At 42.6% G+C, this 25,257-nt stretch overlaps 1 protein-coding gene across 2 annotated transcripts in view; it reads right to left on the minus strand.

The window, feature by feature from the left end:
* Positions 1 to 3,201: 3,201 nt before the first annotated feature.
* The window catches only part of KATNA1 (katanin catalytic subunit A1), a 73,027-nt gene continuing 50,971 nt past the window's right edge, over positions 3,202 to 25,257 (minus strand). For both annotated transcript variants that reach the window (XM_040429273.1, XM_040429274.1), the window contains exons 10-11: positions 4,952 to 5,078; positions 3,202 to 3,573 (exon numbers count right to left, since the gene is read on the minus strand). In XM_040429273.1, coding sequence (XP_040285207.1) covers positions 3,375 to 3,573; positions 4,952 to 5,078 — 326 coding nt within the window. In that variant the 3' untranslated portion in view covers positions 3,202 to 3,374. The remainder of the gene's footprint in view (positions 3,574 to 4,951; positions 5,079 to 25,257) is intronic.

Consider the following 25,257-nt stretch of genomic DNA (forward strand, 5'->3'; position numbering starts at 1 on the left):
TCACCTGTACAGAGAACATTCTCCTCAAACAGAAAGGGCAGCAATACCCTTTTATTCATTTAAAACATGTGAGGTTAATGTCAGACAGTCAGCTGTAGCTTACATAAATCATCAGGAGGGAACAAAATCAGTTTCCCTCATGAAAGAAGCAGATCTGTTCGGAAATCTGGAGCGGAAGGTCAGTCATATTCCTGCTCTCTACATAAGAGGCAAGGAGAACTTCCAGGCAGACTTCCTGAGCCTTCATCAGCTGAGACAGGGGGAGTGGTCTCTGAACCCTTCAGTTTTTTAGGAGATAGGCTGTGGGGGTCCCCATCTGTCGATCTTTTTGCCACCAGAATAAACAGAAAGGTGGAGAGGTTTTGCTCTCTCAACCCAAGAGAATTCCCAGATGGGGTGGATGCTCTTCTTCAGAAATGGGGTTTCCCCTTAAGCTACGCTTTTCCTCTCTCCCAGCTTATTCCACTAGTTCTCAAAAAGATCAGAGACGCAAGAATGATTATGATAGCCCCTTCTGGCCGAGAAGGGCATGGTTCTCTTTCCTGAGGACCATGTCAATAACAGGCCCCTGGATTCTTCCAGAGCTCCCGGACCTTCTGATACAGGGCCCAGTTTGTCATCCAAATATCAGGGGCCTACACCTTACGGCCTGGAATTTGAAAGGTCCTTATTGATTAGACAAGGGTTTTTGAAGCTCTAGTATCCAACTTAGGCTACTTTCACACTAGCGTTCGGGGCTCCGCTTGCGAGTTCCGTTTGAAGGCTCTCACAAGCGGCCCCGAACGGATCTGTCCAGCCCTAATGCATTCTGAATGGATGCGGATCCGCTCAGAATGCATCAGTCTGGCTCCGTTTGTCCTCCGCTCCGCTCAGCAGGCGGACACCTGAACGCAGCTTGCAGCGTTCAGGTGTCCGCCTGGCCGTGCGGAGGCAAACGGATCCGTCCAGACTTACAATGTAAGTCAATGGGGACAGATCCGTTTGAAGTTGACACAGTATGGCTCAATTTTCAAACGGATCCGTCTCCCATTGACTTTCGATGTAAAGTCAAAACGGATCCGTTTGCATTATCATGAACAAAAAAAAAAAAAAAAAATTTTTTTTATTTTTTTTTTGTTCATGGTAATGCAAACGGATCCGTTCTGAACGGATCTAAGCGTTTGCATTATAGGTGCGGATCCGTCTGGGCACATACTAGACGGATCCGACCTAAACGCAAGTGTGAAAGTAGCCTTACTAAAAAGTAGCAAAGCTGTAACAGTTTCCATCTATGCTAGGGTTTGGAAAAAAAATTCATAGAATTTTCATGGATCAAGGCAGGTTCTTTGCCCTCTGATACTTCGGTCATTCAGATTCTGGAGTTTCTCCAGAGGATTTTGTCTCTGGGGTTAGCAAAGAACACTCAAAGTTCAGGTTTCGGTCCTGTCAGCCCTCTTTGGTCTAAATTTTGCTATTGATCCCTGGGTGGTAAGGTTCTTTAAAGCAGTGGACAGAATTATTCCGGTTAAGGCGCCCAGGATTCCCTGGTGGAATCTAAATATAGTATTAAATGCTTTGACTAGGCCTCCCTTTTAACCATTGACCCTCTTGTTCAGTAAAGCTCCATACCTGTAAGTTAGTCCTATTGGTAGCTTTAACCTCTGCGAGAAGGGGCAGCGAGATTCAGGCTCTCTCTATCAATCTTCCCTTTACGTACATCCTGGATGATAGGGTAGTTCTTAGACCAGATCCTTCCTTTTTACCTAAGGTTCCTTCCAAATGCAACTGACTCCAGGAGATAGTCCTTCCAACTTTTTTTTTATAAACCCAAGAACTAGGAGGAAAGAGTTTTCCACTCCCTGGATATTAGGAGATAGCAAACGTTATCTAGAGGTAACCCAGGATTGGAGAAAGTCCTCTGCGCTATTTGTTCTCTTTTCTGGCATAAATAAGGGCAAGGTCGCATTAAAGAGATCACTAGCCAAATGGATTAGGACAGTTATTTCCCCTGGCTTACACCTCTTCTGGAAGTTCTCCTCCTCTTTCTCTGAAAGCACACTCTACTCGCGCAGTCTCTACCTCATGGGCTGAAAGAGCTAATGTTTCTATTGAGCAAATTTGTAAGGCTGCCACGTGGCCTTCTCCTTCTACCGTCGCTATCAGCTCCAACTGAATTCTGCCACTGATCTTCTGTTTGGTAAGAAGGTTCTGCAAGTGGTGTTTTCTTCTCTGAAAACTCTCTCTGTCGTAGGGGAAGGGAAAAATGATGATTACACTCACTGGTAATGGGATTTTCCAGACCCCATGACAGCACCCTTCCTTATTCCCTCCCTGGTGTTTCATGGTTCTGTTTTAAGTTGTACTGGGTGTAGTTATAAAAAAAAAAATATATAATCATATACATAATTAGATGAACTAACCTAGGTTGGAGTCACTCTCACGCTCTAAACCACTGAGGTGGGAGAGAGGGTCCACCTTTTTATTCTGCAGATTTCCTGTCCCTGGGGGCAGATCCTACCTCTCTGTGGCGCTGTCGTGGAGTCTGGAAAATCAGATTACCGGTTAGTGTAATCATCATTTTCAGTCATGTTTTTCTGCACTTTTTTTTGTCCTGGCATCCTTTGCCCCAGCTCTTTTTTATTGTGTCTTTGTGGTAAAAACACCAGCTCCAGATGTTATTTGAAGGTCTATGGAAAATGTGAAATGCAGACCACAGGTGCTTTTTTTGGTGCTGGCGAGTTTCTTAAAATTAGGTGGCGTTTTTGAAACTATGCCAGAAAGACAAAACACTGCATACTGTAGTTCTTGGTGGTTTTTTTTTTGTTTTTTTTCTGGAGTTTTGCCATTACCTTCTCTTTTGGGAAAGAAAACTGGTAAGTTGTAAGACACACTTTAGAAAAAATAAATAAAAGTGCAACAAAAGGACCTCTTAATGGGGGAAATTTATCAAAACTAGGGGAAATTTATCAAAACTGGTGTAAAGGAAAACTGGCCTAGTTGCCCATGACAACAATCAGATTCCACTTTTCATTTTCTAAATGAGCTTTGAAAAATGAAAGGTGGAATCTGATTGGTTCCTATGGGCAAATAAGCCAGTTTTCCTTTACACCAGTGTTGGTAAATCTCCCCCAATGTTCTCAGTTATTACATAATCAAAAAAGACAAGGGAATTATGAAGAATGGATGGCTCCCTGTACAGATTAACATTAATGGGCTAAGTAGTAGAATCAAATAGTGCTTTTTTTTATTACTTTAAGAATCATGGCAGTTTACAAAAACATTAAAAATATGCAGCAACCAGTGCTAAACTCTACAGAGATACAAACTAAAAAGACAACCAAGTCAAGACTTGAGGCAGATTGATTATTTTTTTTATCAAGTTTTAAAGAGTCAAGTTAACAGGACCCAAACTCCTCTATCCACTTTTCATATTTTTCAATGTCTGAGGCAGACACTGATTTGGATACTTTTTTCAAAGCCATTTCAAAGTCTTCCATTGTAGTTGGCATGTGCATGTCATCTCTTGAAAGATTGCGGATCTCTTCTGGTGTTAAACCCTCAATGCGCCTTCTCATCGCCATCAAAGAAGCATCTCTGTGGAGATACGTGCATTCATATGGTAAACTACATGTCAAGAAGTTCTGATTTCAAGTATATGACTGATACATGAATACTTTTATTCCTATAGGGTCCCAGTAAGCCAGTGGGCAAGTCTGTAGTGGAGTTCTCCACTCAATAAAAGGCTTTACACAAGTTTATACATATTATATTGTTTTGTCAGTTGACATTCTAAATATTTATTTACCACTAAAGACCTGTCACCTCTCCTGACATGTCTTATTGTAGCTATGTGCGTTCCCATGTAATAACACGGGAGCATGTATTCATATGACTTTATGTTGTGCCATTCCTCTATTATTTATAAAAGGTCCAACTGGGTGTGTGTGTCTACCCAGTCTGCCCCTGGCAGCACTGAATGGATAGTGTCAGACTGTGCAGGGACATGCCACCAATTGGTTACACGCAGTTGGACCATTATTGAAGACTGTTAGTAATTCATTCATAAAAACACGTCAGGAGTGGTGAAAGGTCATGTTGGGTGTCTTGACAGCAGCTATTTAAAGGGTTTCTACCACCAGAAATACTGTTATGTAGCTGACTGACATTAGCGATGCGCTAATGTCAGCACTACATAACAGTATGTTTATAACATTAGTCCCTGCAGCCGTTTTTGTAAAAAAAGCACTTTTATTATATGCTAATGAGCCTCTAGGTGCTATGCGGGCGTAAAATCAGCACCTAGAGGCTCCGTCTACTCACCCTTTATCCCGCCCAGCTCCTCTTGATTGATGGCACGGTCCACCGCATCGTTGACCAAATCCTGCGCCTGCAACGTTCACTTCTGTCTTCGGCGTAGGGAGTCAAAGCCGCTCTCCTGATGCCAGCTTCCTCACTGACGTAGTCGGCGCAGTGAGGAATCCGGCACCAGGAGCGCATCATTCACTCACTGCGCCGAAGACTGAAGTGAACGGCGCAGGCGCGGGATTTCGTCAACGATGTGCTGGACCGTGCCATCAATCAAGAGGAGCTGGGCGGGCAGAACAGGGGACCTGGGCGGGATAAAGGGTGAGTGGACGGAGCCTCTAGGTGCTGATTTTACGCCCACATAGCACCTAAAGGCTCATTAGCATATAATAAAAGTGCTTTTTTTTTTTTACAAAAACGGCTGCAGGGACTAATGTTAGAAACATACTGTTATGTAGTGCTGACATTAGCGCATCGCTAATGTCAGTCAGCTACATAACAGTATTTCTGGTGGTAGAACCCCTTTAAGACTTACTTTATGCACTATAACTGTGCACAATTTAAACACATTGTGTCAAACAAATAATAAATGTGTTGCAATGGATGCAAGCCAGTTTTTGGCAAATTTAGCTTAGTACATCTCCCCCCATTTCTTTGGAAGACATACCTGCATACATTGGTAATATCTGCTCCAGAATAACCATCCATATGTTCCGCTATGGTTTCAATGTCAACATCATCAGCTAACTCCAACTCCTTAATGTTTATTCTTAATAGCTCTCCTCTGCCTTTAGCTGGGAAAGAAATAACAAAATTACACATTAAAGGGGTTGTCCAGCTTTTTGCAGTGGCATGGGGTAAGGGAGTATGATTTTTATTAATTTTTTTCATCAACAGGTACAATAATTTGATGTTGACAGCTAAAATCCAACCCCTTCAAGAGGCAGATTTATGAACATTGATATGGTTAACAAACAGTTATTCTTTTAGATAATGTACTTATAGGTGTTCCTCATACACAAAGTATATATTTTTTCTTCATAATTGTTTTATGGAAATTTTTGTTAAAAGGGACATTTTCAGGACGTCCTCCATGACAGCACACATGGAGGATGTCCTTTATACCTCAAAAGTGACAAGAATCACAGAGAGGTTAAAAGCCCCTCCCTCTCCTCCAATGCCAGTGTTCTTCCTGTCCCCTTAGGTTGGGAGTAACAGAGAGGTTCTCGGTTATATGAGAAAAAATGTATAATCTATTTTAAAGGCCCAGATTGGATCGGGGGGGTCCTGCCTCTCTATTCTTGGGCCGGCTAGCACCCCTCAAGGTGGGGTCCCCTGGCCTTACCAGTACCCATGAAGGCCGCCGGGTGTGGTTGCGATGTCCGGCTTCCTCCTACATTGGAGTCTCTCGGCTTCGCGCGACGCTTTCTCTGGTGGCTCCACATGTTTGTGCGTTGCCATGTTGGAGGCGGCCAGAACTGGGAAAGCAAGGAATGGATCCCATTCTGAAGGCGGATCCATTCTGGGATTGCCAGTCACACGCTAGGAAGGCGCAGATTAATGGCGGCAGGACTATAAAATCGGATAGGAGATCAGTGTTGTGTATCTCTCTCCATGGAAGGTCCTGTGTCTGGTCGGTCCTTGCTGAGTTCAGACCGCTATGCCCAGGGGCATATAAGTTATATCTATATATGACCCTGTCTGATGAACTTCTTCTGTCCACATAGAAAGCAGCATTTTGTTATGTAATATCAGGATAATAAAGAAATTCATAAAACACCATCTGAACAAAGAGTTAAAAGATGTACTACGTGTAATAAGAAGCTGGTGGATTCCTACGCTAAGCAACTTTGCAGATCCTTATGAGTTTATCAATACAAGAGGAACAACCATCTTTGCTATCTGAAATTACAAAAATCATTAAATTAATACCAAAATCTGAACCACTATCTCAGGCTAAAAGACCTAGAGTGGATATAGACTCAGATTCAGAGGAAGAATCTGTTTATAATAGATCTGAAGGAGAGATCGATGATGATGAGGATATTGCTTCTGGTTCGGCGGAATAGGGGAGGAAATTCTTCTTCTCCCCTGGAGATTTAGACACTCTTATTTCCGCAGTCCGTCAAACAATGAATATTGAAAAGGTGGCTCAACCTCGTTCTATTCAGGATGAAATTTTGGGGAGACTTAAAGCAAGAAGGAAGTCTCTCCTTCCTGTTAATGAAGATTTAAAGTCCCTCATTTTGGAGGAATGGGAGGAAGCGGAAAAAAAGCTGTATATATCTCGTGAATTTAAAAACCATTTAGCCTTTAATGCTGAAGATACAAAACTATGGGTAGAGACCCCAAAAATAGACGTACCCATTGCAAAAGTAACTCCTTGCCCTTTGAAGATTCCTCGCAGTTAAAATATGCTATGGATAGAAAAATTTATGGTCTTCTTAAAAAATCCTGGGAAGTATTTTCTGCATTAAATCAACACAAATATTGATGCTACCTCAGTGTCTCGTTCACTTTTTTTGTGGCTCTCCCAGCTTGAGAACCATTTAAAAATGAAAACCCCAAAAAAGGAAGAAATTTTAGAGTCCATTCCACTATTGAAGATGGCTACAGCGTTTCTCTCTGATGCTTCGGCAGAATCCATAAGATTTGCGGCCAGAGGCAGCTCTCTATCTAGCACATCCAGACGAGCATTTTGGCTTAAGATATTCCGTCTAAAAACAAGCTGTCCAGCCTCTCTCGCTTAGGGTGGATCATCAACCTAGAAAATTCAAACCTAGTTCCAGAAACTAGGAAGATTTTCTTAGGTACACTTTTGGATTCAGAGAAACAACAGTCATTCTTTTCAATAGAAAAGCAAGTAAAAATGTGCCAGGAAATCTCCTTATTCCAGAAGAAGGTGGTCTGTTCCATAAGATCGGCCATGAAAATCCTGAGATTAAATGACATCTTGCATTTCCATGGTCCCCTGGAATCAGTTCCACTCAAGACCCCTGCAGAAGACAATCCTGACTTGCTGGAAACAGGATCTGAAGACTTTAGATAAAAAAGCTCCGCATCCCGGACTCTGTAATCCGGAGTCTTTCATGGTGGAAAGTTCCAGAGAATCTTTAGTTAGGAATTCCTTGGACTTCAGAACCTCAAATTATAGTGACAACAGATGCCAGCAAGTCAGGCTGGGGCACCCAGATACAAAACGCTTACTTCCAGGGCCACTGGGATCACACTCTCTCCCAGAAATCATCAAATTTCCAGGAGTTAAAAGCAGTCTTGGAGACCTCTCTAAAATCAGAAGATCTACTACAAGTTCATCATGTTCGAATTCTCTCGGGCAACATTGTAACAGTGTCCTTTCTGAAGAATCAAGGGGTATCAAAATTCCCGCCCCTTCAGCATCTATCACCACAGATTTTCAGTTGGGCAGCGAAAAATGTTCTGTCAATATCAGCAGTCCACCTGAAAGGGGAACAAAAGGTTACCGCAGACTTTTTAAGCAGACACACCACACAACCAGGGGAGTGGTGTCTCAAGAAGGAAACTTTTCCTCTACTTTGCAGAAGATGGGGGACGCCGCAATGGATCTTTTTTCAACATGTAAGAATTCCCATCTTCCCTGTTTCTTCTCACTAAACCCGTGGGACAGACCACTGGCAGTTGATGCCTGGTCTCAAAAATGGGACATGGATCTGGCTTATGCCTTTCCCCCTGTTTCCTCTGATTGGGTCGGTCTTAAAAAAACTGAGATCAGAAAAAAACTGCTCTGATCCTAGTAGCTCCCGACTGGCCGAAACAGAGCTGGTTTCCAGTTCGAGAAAACTTAGCATTGGAGGTACCGTTTTTTCTTTCCCCAGAAAAAGACCTATTGTCTCAAGGGCCTCTATACCATCCACAAGTGCACAAATTGAAACTGACAGCCTGGATTCTGAAAAGCAGATCCTGAGATCCAGAGGCTTGTTGGAAAAAGTGATATCTACTATGCTTCAGAGCCACAAGAGAGTCACTTCAGCCATACAGTGGCGGAAATAATTATTTGACCCCTCACTGATTTTGTAAGTTTGTCCAATGACAAAGAAATGAAAAGTCTCTGAACAGTATCATTTCAATGGTAGGTTTATTGTAACAGTGGCAGATAGCACATCAAAAGGAAAATCGAAAAAATAACTTTAAATAAAAGATAGCAACTGATTTGCATTTCATTGAGTGAAATAAGTATTTGAACCCTCTAACAAAAAAAGACTTAATACTTGGTGGAAAAACCCTTGTTTGCAAGCACAGAGGTCAAACGTTTCTTGTAATTGATGACCAAGTTTGCGCACATTTTAGGAGGAATGTTGGTCCACTCCTCTTTGCAGATCATCTCTAAATCCCTAAGGTTTCGAGGCTGTCTCTGTGCAACTCTGAGCTTGAGCTCCCTCCATAGGTTTTCGATTGGATTAAGGTCCGGAGACTGACTAGGCCACTCCATGACCTCAATGTGCTTCTTCTTGAGCCACTCCTTTGTTGCCTTTGCTGTATGTTTTGGGTCATTGTCGTGCTGGAACACCCATCCACGACCCATTTTCAGTTTCCTGGCAGAGGGAAGGAGGTTGTCGCTCAGGATTTCACGATACATGGCTCCGTCCATTTTCCCGTTTATGCGAATAAGTTGTCCTGTGCCCTTAGCAGAAAAACACCCCCAAAGCAAAATGTTTCCACCCCCATGCTTGACGGTGGGGACGGTGTTTTGGGGGTCATAGGCAGCATTTTTCTTCCTCCAAACACAGCGAGTTGAGTTAATGCCAAAGAGCTCTATTTTGGTCTCATCAGACCACAGCACCTTCTCCCAGTCACTCTCTGAATCATTCAGGTGTTCATTGGCAAACTTCAGACGGGCCTGCACATGTGCCTTCCTGAGCAGGGGGACCTTGCGAGCCCTGCAGGATTTTAATCCATTGCGGTGTAATGTGTTTCCAATGGTTTTCTTGGTGACTGTGGTCCCTGCTAATTTGAGGTCATTAACTAACTCCTCCCGTGTAGTTCTAGGATGCTTTTTCACCTTTCTCAGAACCATTGACACCCCACGAGGTGAGATCTTGCGTGGAGCCCCAGAGCGAGGTCGATTGATGGTCATTTTGTGCTCCTTCCATTTTCGAACAATCGCACCAACAGTTGTCACCTTCTCTCCCAGCTTCTTGCTAATGGTTTTGTAGCCCATTCCAGCCTTGTGCAGGTCTACAATTTTGTCTCTGACATCCTTGGACAGCTCTTTGGTCTTTCCCATGTTGGAGAGTTTGGAGTCTGCTTGATTGATTGATTCTGTGGACAGGTGTCTTTTATACAGGTGACTAGTTAAGACAGGTGTCCTTAATGAGGGTGACTAATTGAGTAGAAGTGTCTAACCACTCTGTGGGAGCCAGAACTCTTAATGGTTGGTAGGGGTTCAAATACTTATTTCACTCAATGAAATGCAAATCAGTTGCTATCTTTTATTTAAAGTTATTTTTTCGATTTTCCTTTTGATGTGCTATCTGCCACTGTTACAATAAACCTACCATTGAAATGATACTGTTCTGAGACTTTTCATTTCTTTGTCATTGGACAAACTTACAAAATCAGTGAGGGGTCAAATAATTATTTCCGCCACTGTATATGTGAAGATTTTGAAAAAAAAAAAAATTGTTTCTGGTATCTGTGCTTGCAGAAGGATTCGGACTCTCCTTCCATACAGGACATTCTATAGTTTCTGCAAGAAGGTTTTGATATGGGTCTTCGACCCAGTACAATAAAAGTTCAAATATCGGCCTTAAGTTGGTTTTTTGACTTCCCTCTTGCAGAGCAAAATTGGATAAAAACCTACTCGTGCTATCTCAAGGATCCGGCCACCGGTTATAAAGTCAGTCCCTCCTTGGGACTTGTCGCTTGTCTTAGAAGAACTATGTAAATCTCCATTTGAACCATTGATAGCTGTCACATTAAATGCCCTCTTTTAAAACTGTATTTCTTGTGGCCATAACAGCAGCAAGAAGAGTGGGTGAAATTCAAGCCTTTTCTTCAAGGGAACCATATATGAGAATCCTGGACGATAGAATTATATTAAAGTTGGACCTGGCCTTTAAGCCAAAGGTCGTCTCTACCGTTCGTTACCAGGAAATTGTTCTACCCTCGTTTTGTACTGACCCAAGGAATGTGAAAGAACAACTTTTTCATACTCTGGACGTTCACCGGACGGTAATACGATATCTAGAAGCACTCGCCCCTTCAGGGAGGATTCAGCCCTATTTGTACAATTTGCTTTGAAGAACAAAGGGAAGCAAGCTTCAAAGTCAACTATTGCAAGGTCGATTAAATCCACAATTTAACAAGCATATACTTCCCAGAACAGATCTTGCCCATTCAGGATCACAGCCCATTCTACCCAATCTGTGTCGGCTTCTTGGGCAGAAAGAGCTAATGCTTCGGTGGAACAAATTTGCAGGGCAGCTACCTGGTCTAGTTTTCAAACCTTTTGTAAGCATTATACTGTAGATTAGACCTCTCTTCTAATACAGACCTTGCCTTTGGACGTGAAGTCTTACAGGCAGAAGTCCCTCCCTAAAATAGTTATCTGGTATTGCTCCATCTGTGCTGTCATGGAGGACGTCCTGGAAAAAATGAATTTAGTCTTACCGGTAAATAACTTTCCAGGAGTCCAAAATGACAGCACCCTTATTTTCCCCCTTACTGTAGATATGTACACTGTTCAAAAAAATAAAGGGAACACATCCTAGATCTGAATTAATTAAATATTCTTCTGAAATACTTTGTTCTTTACATAGTTGAATGTGCTGACAACAAAAATCACACAAAAATAAAAAAATGGAAATCAAATTTTTCAACCCGTGGAGGTCTGGATTTGGAGTGACACTCAAAATTAAAGTGGAAAAATACACTACAGGCTGATCCAACTTTGATGTAATGTCCTTAAAACAAGTCAAAATGAGGCTCAGTAGTGTGTGTGGCCTCCACGTGCCTGTATGACCTCCCTACAACGCCTGTGCATGCTCCTGATGAGGTGGCGGACGGTCTCCTGAGGGATCTCCTCCCAGACCTGGACTAAAGCATCTCCTGGACAGTCTGTGGTGCAACGTGACGTTGGTGGATAGAGCGAGACATGATGTCCCAGATGTGCTCAATTGGATTCAGGTCTGGGGAACGGGCGGGCCAGTCCATAGCATCAATTCCTTCATCTTGCAGGAACTGCTGACACACTCCAGCCACATGAGGTCTAGCATTGTCTTGCATTAGGAGGAACCTACAGCCAACCGCACCAGCATATGGTCTCACAGGGGGGCTGAGGATCTCATCTCGGTACCTAATGGCAGTCAGGCTACCTCTGGCGAGCACATGGAAGGCTGTGCGGCCCTCCAAAGAAATGCCACACCATTACTGACCCAATGCCAAACCGGTCATGCTGGAGGATGTTGCAGGCAGCAGAACGTTCCCACGGTGTCTCCAGACTCTGTCACGTCTGTCACATGTGCTCAGTGTGAACCTGATTTCATCTGTGAAGAGCACAGGGCGCCAGTGGCGAATTTGCCAATCTTGGTGTTCTCTGGCAAATGCCAAACGTCCTGCACGGTGTTGGGCTGTAAGCACAACCCCCACCTGTGGACGTCGGGCCCTCATATCACCCTCATGGAGTCTGTTTCTGACCGTTTGAGCAGACACATGCACATTTGTGGCCTGCTGGAGGTCATTTTGCAGGGCTCTGGCAGTGCTCCTCCTGTTCCTCCTTGCACAAAGGTGGAGGTAGCGGTCCTGCTGCTGGGTTGTTGCCCTCCTACGGCCTCCTCCATGTCTCCTGATGTACTGGCCTGTCTCCTGGTAGCGCCTCCATGCTCTGGACACTACGCTGACAGACACAGCAAACCTTCTTGCCACAGTTCGCATTGATGTGCCATCCTGGATAAGCTGCACTACCTGAGCCGCTTGTGTGGGTTGTAGACTCCGTCTCATGCTACCACTAGAGTGAAAGCACCGCCAGCATTCAAAAGTTACCAAAACATCAGCCAGGAAGAATAGGAACTGAGAAGTGGTCTGTGGTCACCACCTGCAGAACCACTCCTTTATTGGGGGTGTCTTACTAATTGCCTATAATTTCCACCTGTTGTCTATCCCATTTGCACAACAGCATGTGAAATTGATTGTCACTCAGTGTTGCTTCCTAAGTGGACAGTTTGATTTCACAGAAGTGTGATTGACTTGGAGTTACATTGTGTTGTTTAAGTGTTCCCTTTATTTTCTTGAGCAGTGTATATATTGTTTACTTGAGTATCGGTTTCTTACATGAATTCTGTTACTTAACCGGTGATGATTTAGAACACTGGCATTGGAGGGGAGGGAGGGGCTTTTAACCTCTGTGCTTCCTGTTCCTTTAGCGGTATAAAGGACATCCTCCATGTGTGCAGTCATGTCGGACTTCTGAAAAGGTATTTACCGGTAAGACTAAATTATGTTTTCCATCAGAAAGGGGTATTGTTTTTCTATGAATATTGAGTTTAAAAATGTTTTTTTTATTTTGACAGCGGTTTCTTTTTTTCACTTTGGCAGTACTAAGCCTTTAAAAATATATTGTTCTTCTCGAGCAGAGATCATCAAGAAATAAGGGACAGGCTAGTTCTCAGTTCATGACATTGCTATACAGGGAAGAGATGATCTCCAAGTTAATAAATGCACCAACTTGGCAAACAATCATCGGGAAGGAACTGTTCCTTCTTGATAATGGTCTGCTCATCAGAAGGGTGAGAGTTTTGCACGGGCCAATTATTGGGAATAAAGGATGTATTTGAACTGCAGATTAATTCAGACAATTGTCAGAAGGGAAGCGTTCCTTTCCTGGCAATCGCATGCTCGTTAGCAGAGGAGACCACTGCCATCACATCCAGCGATCTCCTCAACAGTATGGAGAGGAGCGATTGATAATGCCATCGCTTGTCTCCATACTGACTAGTTGTTTACCGGCAGCAGACCGTGATCAAACAGCATAATCAGCTGCTGGCATACAATGAATTTTAAACATGCTGAAAGATTCCAATTACCCGATGAATGTGCATTTGCTCGATTATCAGGTAATCAGCGGCAATATTAGGCTGCTTTCAGACGAGCGAGTGTCACACTGCGGACTCGTAGTGCAGCCCCCGTCCTGTACTTCCAGCACTGACAGGGTCGCATAGCATTATATTGATTTATGATGCTATGTAAACCTTAGAGGCCTGGAATATATTGTATAACACTGACATAATGCTGTCATTGTTATCCAATACATTCTAGAACTGTAAGGGTTACATATCATTATAAATCAAAATAATGCTATGCGACCCCGGGGACTGAAAGCGGCCTTACACTGCCAGATAATCACTAACTCATGTTACTATGAACACTCGTTAGCGATGACCTGCCAGTCTAATACACCCTTAACCCATAGGATACCAGCGCTGTACATGTACGGCGCTGGAAACAGGGTCACAAATCCCAGCGCCGTACAGATTCGGCGCTCTAATCGGGTGGGCGCAGGAGATGCTGCCGCCCGATCAGCTGCACGGGTCTTGCAGCGACTGATAGCTGGACCGCTGCTGTATGCGCCGGCATCGGTGAAAACACTGATGCCGGCACATTAACCATTGGATCTCTCAGGATTGACTCTCATTGGTCGGCTGGGCGGGCGGGCAGTTCAAATTATAGTAGCGCTCCTCTCCTCCTTTTGTGTTTTGTGAGGGACGTTACTGGTGAGGGACGTTACTACCGGAAGGGCGCCGTGAGGGACGTTACTACCGGAAGGGCGCCGTGAGGGACGTTACTACCGGAAGGGCGCCGTGAGGGACGTTACTACCGGAAGGGCGCCGTGAGGGACGTTACTACCGGAAGGGCGCCGTGAGGGACGTTACTACCGGAAGGGCGCCGTGAGGGACGTTACTACCGGAAGGGCGCCGTGAGGGACGTTACTACCGGAAGGGCGCCGTGAGGGACGTTACTACCGGAAGGGCGCCGTGAGGGACGTTACTATTGAAAAGGCTTTGGGGGGGACATTAAATACTGGGGTGCACTGTAGAAGACATAACTGGCAGCATAATTGGGGCACTCTAGAGGAATTTTTAATACAGGGGACAGTATAAGGGCCATTACTGGTGGCACTGGGGACTTTTAACACTGAGGCCCTATATGGGGCATTAACAGGGCATTTTTTAAAGAGGGCACTATATGGGGCATTACTGGATGCAATGGGGGGCATTTTAATCCTGGGGCACTATAGCGGAATATTTTGTACATGGGCATTACTACTAGAGGCACTATAGGGGGACACTATAGTGGTATTTTTTTTTACCTAGGGTAAAATAGGAGATATTAATGCTGGAGGCACTGTAGGGGCATTTCTATTACAGGGACATAATAGGGGACAATATACAGGCATTACTACTAGGAGCACAATATAGGGTTTTATTATTATTATTATTACTGGGGGCATTTTAGCAGACATTATTACTGCGGAAAGGCACTCTAGGGGTCTACTGGGGTCACTATTTTTTCAGCAGGGGCATTGGGGAGCACAGTGGGCAAAGGGCTGGGAGGGACAGTAGGATGACATTGTTGGGAAACCAGGGTGGGGAGGTTGTGTTGAAAATGTGGGGAGGCTTATAGAAAAATTAAGAAATCTAACATGTTTTTAACAAACTCTGCAGAGCCTAGATGTAGCTGAAAGAATATGTCATAGCGGTCTGGGTCAAACAAAGGAGAAGAGGAAAGAACGTCTACATGGCAGGAGATGTCAATGGATGGAAGAGGTATGTGTTGCTGTAGACTCCTATATGTTTCCTAGTTCTGGCAGGAAGTATGCTGTATGTAGAGCTGGCTCACCACTGTCTCATCTTCTCCTCCAAGTCTTTTTTAATTATAATTATATGTATTTAAATTTGGCGACTAAATATTTCAGTTCAGTAGCCAATGGCTCCTAGGTATTTTTTTTAGTCTGGAGCACTGCATATTGGGTATCACCAAGTCCGTATTGACCGGCTCTAAAAATATCACATGATCCACCCAGTCAGGTGAACACCATAAAAAATAAAATAAAAACAGTGTCAAAAAAGCCATTCTCTGGTCACCTTGCCTCACAAAAAGTGTAATATCAAGCGATCAAAAAGGCATATTTAGCCCAAAATGGAACCAGTCATCTCATCCTGCAAAAAATGAGCCCCTAAGACAATCGCCCAAAAAATAAATAAAAAATAGGGCTCTCAGAAAATGGCAACACAAAAACAATATTTTATTCAGTTCTTTCACCTTGTAAAACTTAACAAAAATAATAATGATAGACATATTAGGCATTGCAGCGTCCGTAACAACCTGCTCTATAAAAAAAAAAAAAATAATCACATTATATGCCTCACAAAAAGTGTAATACCAAGCGATCAAAAAGAATTATGTATCCCAAAATGGATCAAAACGCTCAACAGGCGAAAACCCATGTTTCCCTATGGGCATGGTTCTCACCTGCGCCCTACGCCCAAAGTAGTACATGAGCTTCTTTGGGGCGTATTCTCGCGCGTAACAACTCTGTTTTTCATTGTACGCCTCTGTGGTCAATCGCAAGAACACGCATACAAACGCGCTGTGAAAATGTCCGACTAAAATGCGCGTATCAAATACGCTCAAGTGTGAACCTAGCATTACTCTGTAGTTACTGCTCTATATTTACAGTTGGGGGGAACTCTAGAGAAACAAAGAGCAGTGCATTGAGGAGCGTAATGTGAGAAGCACTGAGCAGCCACACTTCTACGGTAGAGTAGGGGAGTTGTGGTCCTAGCCTTAAAGGGCTTCTGTCACCCCACTAAAGTCATATTTTTTTTTGGGGCTACTTAAATTCCTTATACTGCAATATATCAATATATAATGCTCTTACTGATTTTCGTTTTGTAGTTTCTTAAAAAAAACTGACTTTTATAATATGAAAATTACCTCTCTACCAGCAAGTAGGGCGGCTACTTGCTGGTAGCAGCCGCATCCTCCTTTCATAATGACGCCCCCTCATGTTGATTGACAGGGCCAGCGAACGCGCTCGTTCTCTGACTAGCCCTGTCTGCGTTTTAAATCTCACGCCTTCGCCGTACCGGTCTTCAGTCGGCGCAGGCGCACTGAGAGGAGGACGCTCGCTCGGCCGCTCCATCCTCAATGCGCCTGCGCAGATGACGTCACATCTACACCCGGCGCAGGTGCACTGAGGAAGGAGCGGCCGAGCGAGCGTCCTCCTATCAGTGCGCCTGCACCGACTGAAGACCGGTACGGCGAAGGCGCGAGATTTAAAACGCAGACAGGGCCAGTCAGAGGACGAGCGCGTTCGCTGGCCCTGTCAATCAACATGAGGGGGCGTCATTATGATAGGAGGATGCGGCTGCTACCAGCAAGTAGCCGCCCTACTTGCTGGTAGAGAGGTAATTTACATATTATAAAAGTCCGTTTTTTGAAGAAACTACAGAATGAAAATCAGTAAGAGCATTATTATTTTGATATATTGCAGTATAAGGAATTTAAGTAGTCAAAAAAAAATAATAATGACTTTAGTGGGGTGACAAAAGTCCTTTAATAATGGTCTGACTGAGTTTAGCAAGACTGTCTGCTACGCTAGCAAATTCTAGACAGAGAGGACACTACAGACTATAGACAGGATCAAGTAACTTAAAAAAATTATATCCAGAAAAAAAACATAAAAAAAAAAAATATATATATATATATATATATATATATATATATATATATATATATATATATATATAGATAGAAAGATAGAGAGAGTCCGCGAGAGAGATATTAGTTATATATGGGTTAATATAGGATTTAAAAAAAAATAATTTGGTTAAATTGTCACAATCACATGATCAGGCCCCTCCTATAGATCATACTTAACTGCTCCCCAGCACCCGGGTCCCTCTGGATCCCTGCACGGCCACCACTGCATCTCCCTGTCACATGGATCAAAACATCCGCCAACGGGGGAGCAGCCAATAGCAGGTCGCGAAGGTGACCAGCCTCCCTAGCATCACCCGGCTGGTCACAGCTTGCCATTGGCTGCCCTCCCCGTCGCTGGATGTTTTGATCCGTACGACAGGGATATGCAGTGGTGGCCGTGCAGGGATCCGGAGGGACGTAGGTACCAGGGAACAGGTAAGTATCATCCATAGGAAGGGCCCAGGCATTGTGGGGGGTATTTGTACTATTGGATAACCACTTTAAAGAGGACCTTTCACCGATTATTACACTATGAACTAACTATACAGACATGTAGAGCGGCACCCGGGGATCTCACTGCACTTATTATCCCCGGGCGCCGCTCCGTTCTCCTGCTATGCCCTCCGGTATCTCCGCTCACTAAGTTATAGTAGGCGGAGATTTCAGTCACTAAGTTATGGTAGGCGGAGTCTGCCCTTGTTCTGCTCTAGCGCTGGCCAATTGCAGCGCAGAGCTCACAGCCAGGGAGGTTATTTTCTCCCAGGCTGTGAGCTCTGCAATGCGATTGGCCAGAGCTACAGAAGAACAAGGGCAGACTCCGCCTACCATAACTTAGGGAACGGAGATACCGGAGGGCATAGCAGGACAACGGAGCGGCGCCTAGGGATAATAGTAAGTGCAGTGAGATACCCGGGCGCCGCTCTACATGTCTGTATAGTTAGTTCATAGTGTAATCGGTGAAAAGGTCCTCTTTAAACTTATTTAGTCCGAGGAAATGACTGGGACTGATATATTTGGTATACCAAATCCGTAACAGACATCTTACACTTAAAGGGGTTGTTTGACATTACTGACTGCTCCCTCCATAGCTGCACAATAACTACAGGGTACAGATGCACACGGATGCGTTAAAGGGAGTCTGTCAGCTACTTCTGTCGGGTATATAAAGCAAATGCTTTATATAAAGATAAAAAATAATAATTTAACGGATCAAAAGAAAAATTATGCAAACAATATTGATCCGTGAGATGGACAATCATCTCAAAACGAGTTCGATCAAGAACCTGATTATTTTGTGCAATCAGTAAAACAGGGTACAAGCGTCTATGCAAAAATATAAATGGTTTATTATACAATAGTTTACAATACAGTCAAAATTAAATCAACATAAATTTCAATAATAAACAATGATATGCAGTACCCAGAATTCACCACTATATGATGCCAACAAAACAATACTCAACCAACACAAGAATATTATGCAATACAGCTTTAAATTTGTGAGAGATACAATCAATGGATTATGCGGAAAACTCAATCAAGAAGATGACAGATACGAGCCCTTGCTCCATCCAAAAATGATGACCAAACTCAGATAATCGTAGTATTGTAACAAAACTTATAAATTATTGGCTTGATGTCAAACTAGGGAATATAAAGATTCCCAACAGAGAATTTCTCCAATATTATCCCCTTTATTCAGTTATATGCATCGTAACTGAAATCAGAGAAAATACTGATGTGGCAGCTAACGTTACACGTCCGCAAATGAGCGGGTATCTGACTAAGTATCAAGCCAATTAATTTAGATCAATACTACATAAAACAAAAATATACATTACCCAAGGGTCAAGTGATGTGCAGAGTCTTGGGGCAGCCAGCTCTCAAGAGTTTTTCCCGATAATCCAAATGATTCTCCAGAGATCTATAATCCAAATGTTTGTTTGTTTGTTTTTTCTTTTTCCTTTATTTCTCCTTTTCTTTTTTTTTTCTGGTAACTGGTTTCTTAACCCAAAACTTATCAGATGAACACGCCCTCCGAGTTTGGAACTTTCCAATCATTGTTGGATGGGTGTGTGCATTGATAAGGATCCTGACGTCCTAATACTACCCAGAATGCACTTTTGCTACTGATGTAGTATTAACTGCTCATATCTAGGTGGCACTGTTGTATAAGCAATAGGCATCATACCATTAAGGGTTAACTTATACATGCCTGATATTTTCACTACTACACCTCTGACGTCTAGAGGCCTTGTCTCAGGGCCGAGGGACAAACTTTGATACATGAATGTATACTTTGAGGAACATCTAGACAATTCTCACACTGTGGAATTCATGTTCAGATAGGAAAAACAATGAAGCCTCAGAATCTGCAGGTGCGGTGTATCTTCTAACTTTCTAAATGTATAATATATTGTTACAATAACACTAGCTTTTGAACAGCACAGTAATCTTCTCATGGACTTACTTTGGCCTACATGAAAATCCATACAAAACAGTGAATATAAATCAACATTGCTCTTAAAGGCAATGAATACCCATTATAACTAAAATAAGTAGATATAACTGTTTACACTTATGAAAAAGCACAACACTTCATGTATTAAACTGCCCGCATTACACAGTAGGTGATATAAACAGTTCACAAATCTTTTCCTTTGTGTGTGTATCCGATGTTCATAAAAGGAACTTTGATACAAGATGCCAATGAGATCACAAGTGCCCATGACCTCTGATGCTAGCTTCTCCTGTCCTGCTGTAAGACCTTAATGTCCTTCTCACATCACTGTCTCAGTTCCCTGAAATCCCATGCCTGCACACATAACTGGGTACTGTAGTGCACATGCCTAGACCTGGTGTTGGCAGCTGCATCAACACCAGTAAACGGCACATGCACAGTCCATTCATTGATGCCCACAGTGGGTATTGTGCACATTCCTGAAAACGGTTATGATGTGTGCAGGCACGGGATTTCAAGGATCTGAGACAGTGACGTGAGGAAAACATTGAGCTATCTTACATCAAGATTGGAGGAGCTATCAACAGCTAGCTCCAGACGCATGGGCACTTTTAATCGCATTAGCGTATTTGAACATCAGAAACACACAAGGGACACAAAGGTGAACTGTTTATATAACCTACTGTGCAATGAGGATAGTTTAACCCCTTCAGGACCCTGCCATTTTTCACCTTAAGGACCAGGCCATTTTTTTGCAAATCTGACATGTATCAATTTATGTGGTGATAACTTTAAAACGCTTTTACTTATACAAGCCATTCTGAGACTGTTTTCTCGTCACATATTGTACTTCATGACAGTGGTCAATTTGGAGTCAAAATATTTCATTTTTATTTATAAAAAAAATACCAAATTTACCCAAAATTTTCTAAATTTCTAATTCTCTGCTTTAAAACAGATGGTGATACCTCCCAAAATAGTTATTACTTTACAATGTAAACGACTAGTATGGGGGAGCACACTACAAGAGGGAACACCAGGCAGTATGGTAGTGATACACTTTATTGTGTTAAAATATTTAAGAACATACCCTTAAAACATACATAAAATAGACCATATACTAATGTATATATTGCACACTAAGTTATGATATACCGCAATAAAACAATGTAATGGCTGGTGGTTTATGGTTCCAATCCTGTAGTATTGTCCACAATAAATGAAACTGTCCGCAATCTATATTATTCAGCAACTGTCCAGATATGGTGGATATAATAGTATGCAGTTCTTATTTGGTGACCCTCCAAAACTGTAATTAGCAGTTCTTTCACAACACTTCTTTCACAACAGCGCTGCTTTATCCGCTTTTCTTCCTTTCTTTGCCGGCTTTGTTCTTTTTTCTTTGGCTTTAGGTGGATCAACGCTCACTCTAACAACCGCCAGACGCGTTTCGGGGTCTCACGCCCCTTCCTCAGTGGCCTACTGAGTGAACGGATCCTCACGCTTTATAAATGGTTAACTCCGCCCACCATCCTCCATATTTCTTGTGCATTTTATATATTACAGAATGGATTCACCCTTTGTGGAGCGGGTCATCTGTGCACTTACATCTGTACATTTAAACAATTGATTCCTTAAAACGGTAAAACAATAAATATCCCCTCAATATATAGACCCCCCGTTAAAAATATAGGCATTGGAGAGGACTGCAAAGTGACATGCAATATTGCAATAACCGCACAGAAGACGCATTGGAACCTCTAATATGTTCCATGCGTTTTATGTTGCGTTTCTTCCTATTGGGGAAAGCTATTCATCTAGAGGACCTCTTGCCAAACGTGAATGGGAGATTCTTTTGTTATTGTAGCTAAGAGAGGCCGTCCGGCAAGGAGGGGAGACCACAGTGTCGATAAACGGCCAGACTGCGATGTCCCATCCCTACCGGACAAGCCCTCACAGAAACCCGAACACTTCCATCTCGGCGTTGAGGCCCCTAGGAATGATGGTGTCATATTCAAAGATCCTCCGAGATTCCTGACGCAACATGTGTGCAATATGGTTCCCCCCTCTCCATGTTTTTTTCACTTTTTCAATTGCTACAAACTTCAAACCCGTAGGGGTCACAGTTAAGTATTACTCTAAAATGTTTGGATAGAGAGTGCGTCTCCAGGCCTTTCTTAATATTTGCCACATGCTCCGCTACTCTCTTCTTTAATGTTCTTTTTGTCCTGCCTATATATTGTTTCTTGCATCCACATTGTAACAGATATATCACATCTGTGGAATCACAAGTTAGGCATTCCTGTATTTCCAAACTAAATGAGTTTACTGTAGACACTACTTTTGTGGTCTCCCCTCCTTGCCGGACGGCCTCTCTTAGCTACAATAACAAAAGAATCTCCCATTCACGTTCGGCAAGAGGTCCTCTAGATGAATAGCTTTCCCCAATAGGAAGAAACGCAACATAAAACGCATGGAACATATTAGAGGTTCCAATGCGTCTTCTGTGCGGTTATTGCAATATTGCATGTCACTTTGCAGTCCTCTCCAATGCCTATATTTTTAACGGGGGGTCTATATATTGAGGGGATATTTATTGTTTTACCGTTTTAAGGAATCAATTGTTTAAAATGTACAGATGTAAGTGCACAGATGACCAGCTCCACAAAGGGTGAATCCACTCCGTAATATATAAAATGCACAAGAAATATGGAGGATGGTGGGCGGAGTTAACCATTTATAAAGAGTGAGGATCCGTTCACTCAGTAGGCCACTAAGGAAGGGGCGTGAGACCCCGAAATGCGTCTGGCGGTTGTTAGAGTGAGCGTTGATCCACCTAAAGCCAAAGAAAAAAGAACAAAGCCGGCAAAGAAAGGAAGAAAAGCAGATAAAGCAGCACTGTTGTGAAAGCAGTCGCACAATACTTACGTCACCAGAGCAAGCATCCGGTCCCCTTGGTTACCAGGTCACGTGGGACACCACGTACAGGCAGAAGCACACCACGTGGGACGCTGCGGGTGTGCGGCCTCTCAGACCAACGCTGCAGTACAAGCAGTGAAGACTGGTAAGACCGAGCTCTGTTCAGAGCATATATCATCAGTATCGTATTGTGTGTGGCAGCGGTATTGAGCCTACCACTATAGGCTATACCCAACAAGTGCATTGGACTAAACTGGGCCCCGCAGTTCAAGACTGCTAATTACAGTTTTGGAGGGTCACCAAATAAGAACTGCATACTATTATATCCACCATATCTGGACAGTTGCTGAATAATATAGATTGCAGACAGTTTCATTTATTGTGGACAATACTACAGGATTGGAACCATAAACCACCAGCCATTACATTGTTTTATTGCGGTAGATCATAACTTAGTGTGCAATATATACATTAGTATATGGTCTATTTTATGTATGTTTTAAGGGTATGTTCTTAAATATATTTTAACACAATAAAGTGTATCACTACCATACTGCCTGGTGTTCCCTCTTGTAGTGTGCCCCCCCCATACTAGTCGTTTACATTATATTTCCCACTTGGTCCTGAGGGTGGGACCTGGGGGAGAGCACCATTTCCATATAGAGAGGAGGTGAGCTGCTGTATCTTTTTTATTACTTTACATTTCCCATATGTCTACCTCATGTTTGAATCATTTTGTGATATTGAGATGATATTTTCTTTTTTGGGGATGTTAGAAGGCTTAGAAATTTAGAAGCAAATCTTAAAATCTTATTGAAAATTTCCAAAACCCAATTTTTAAGGACCAGTTCAGGTCTGAAGTCACTTTGTGGGGCTTACATAATAGAAACCACCTATAAATGGCCCCATTTTAGAAACTACACCCCCTCAAGGTATTCAAAACTGATTTTACAAACTTTGTTAAACATTTAGGTGTTCCACAAGAATTAAAGGAAAATGGAGATGAGATTTCAGAATTTCACTTTTTTGGCAGATTTTCCTTTTTAATAAAAAAAATTCCGCTAACAAAGCAAGGGTTAAACGGCCAAACAAAACTCAATATTTATTGCCCTGATTCTGTAGTTTACAGAAACACCCCATATGTAGTCGTAAACTGCTGTACGGGCACACGGCAGGGCGCAGAAGGAAAGGAACTCCATATGGTTTTTGGAAGGCTGATTTCACTGGGATAAATTTTAAGTTGCCATGTCACATTTGAAGACCCCCTGATGCACCCCTAGAGTAAAAACGCCAAAAAAAGGGACCCCATTTTGGAAATTACGGGATAAGGTGGCAGTTTTGTTGGTACTATTTTAGGGTACATATGTTTTTTGGTTGCTCTATACTTGTGAGGCAAGGTAACAAAATATAGCTGTTTTGGCACCGTTTTTATTTTTTGTTATTTACAATGTTCAGCTGACAGGTTAGATTATGTGGTATTTTTTATAGAGCAGGTTGTTATGGACGCGACAATACAAAATATGACAACTTAGTTTTTTGTCAGTTTTACATAAAGCATTTTTGAAAAAAAAATTTTTTTTTAGTGTCCATATTCTGAAAGCCATAGTTTTTTTATTTTTTAGGTGACTTATGTAGGGGCTCATTTTTTTCGGTATGAGATGACGGTTTGATTGGTACTATTTTAGGGTGCATATGACTATTTGATCACTTGGCATTACACTTTTTGTGATGTAGTGACAAAAAAAATGACTTTTAAACATTTTTTTTTTTTTTTACGGTGTTCACCTGAGGGGTTAGTTCATGTGATATTTTTTTACAGCAGGTTCTTACGGACACGGCGATACCTAATATGTATACTTTTTATTTATTTATGTTTTACACAATAACAGCATTTTTGAAACAAAAATTTTGTCTCCAAAATCAGAGAGCCATATTTTTTTTTCTTTTTTGCGCGATTGTTTTATGTAGGGGCTCATTTTTTGCGGGATGAGGTGATGGTACTATTTTGGGGGGCCTAAGCCTTTTCGATCGCTTGGTGTTGCACTTTTTGTGATGTAAGGCGACAAAAAAAAAAATTTGTTTTAGCACAGTTTTTGTTTTTTCTACGGCGTTCAGGTGAGGGGGTGGATCATGTTATGGACGCGCCAATACCCAATATGTCTGGTTTTATTTTTTTTCTATTTTCTATATTTTTTTTTTTACAATTTCTTGTTTTATTTGGGGAAATGTAATTTTATTTTTTATTATGAGAAACACTTTTTTTTAAACTTTTTATTTCTGGGGTCTGATCCCCTCTGTATTGTAATGCATTGGCTGTCCGCTTTTATCTTGACAGCCTGCCTGTGAGACCCAGCCTAAGGGCTGGATCTCACAGGCTTCCGTAGAAGGCAAGCTCCGATCCCTATGGAAGGCATCAGGCTTGCCTTCTCTGCCATCGGGTCCCTGCCACTGCAGCGCGGGGACCAGATGGGGAAGCGGAGGCCACCCATACCCTCCACAAACCCTCTGTATGCCGTGGTCAGCTTTGACCGTGGCATACAAGGGGTTAACACGCGTATGCCGGGCACCCGATCAGTCTGCCATACATGTACTTCATTAGTCCTTAAGTGACGTACATGTACGGCAAGGGTCCTTAAGGGGTTAATATGTGTAAAGTAGCTGACAGACTCCCTTTAAGGGGTTAATAACTACCTACAAACATGCCAACAGGCAATAACACATTTTTTAACCCCTTCTACCCCAGGCCAGTTTTCACCTTTCTGCCCAGTTCTATTTTTGAAAATCTGACATGTCACTTTATGTGGTAATAACTTTGGAATGGTTTTACTTATCCAACTGATTCTGATAGTGTTTTC

The sequence above is a fragment of the Bufo bufo genome, chromosome 4, assembly GCF_905171765.1.
Source record: "Bufo bufo chromosome 4, aBufBuf1.1, whole genome shotgun sequence".
NCBI classification, from domain to species: Eukaryota; Metazoa; Chordata; class Amphibia; order Anura; family Bufonidae; genus Bufo; species Bufo bufo.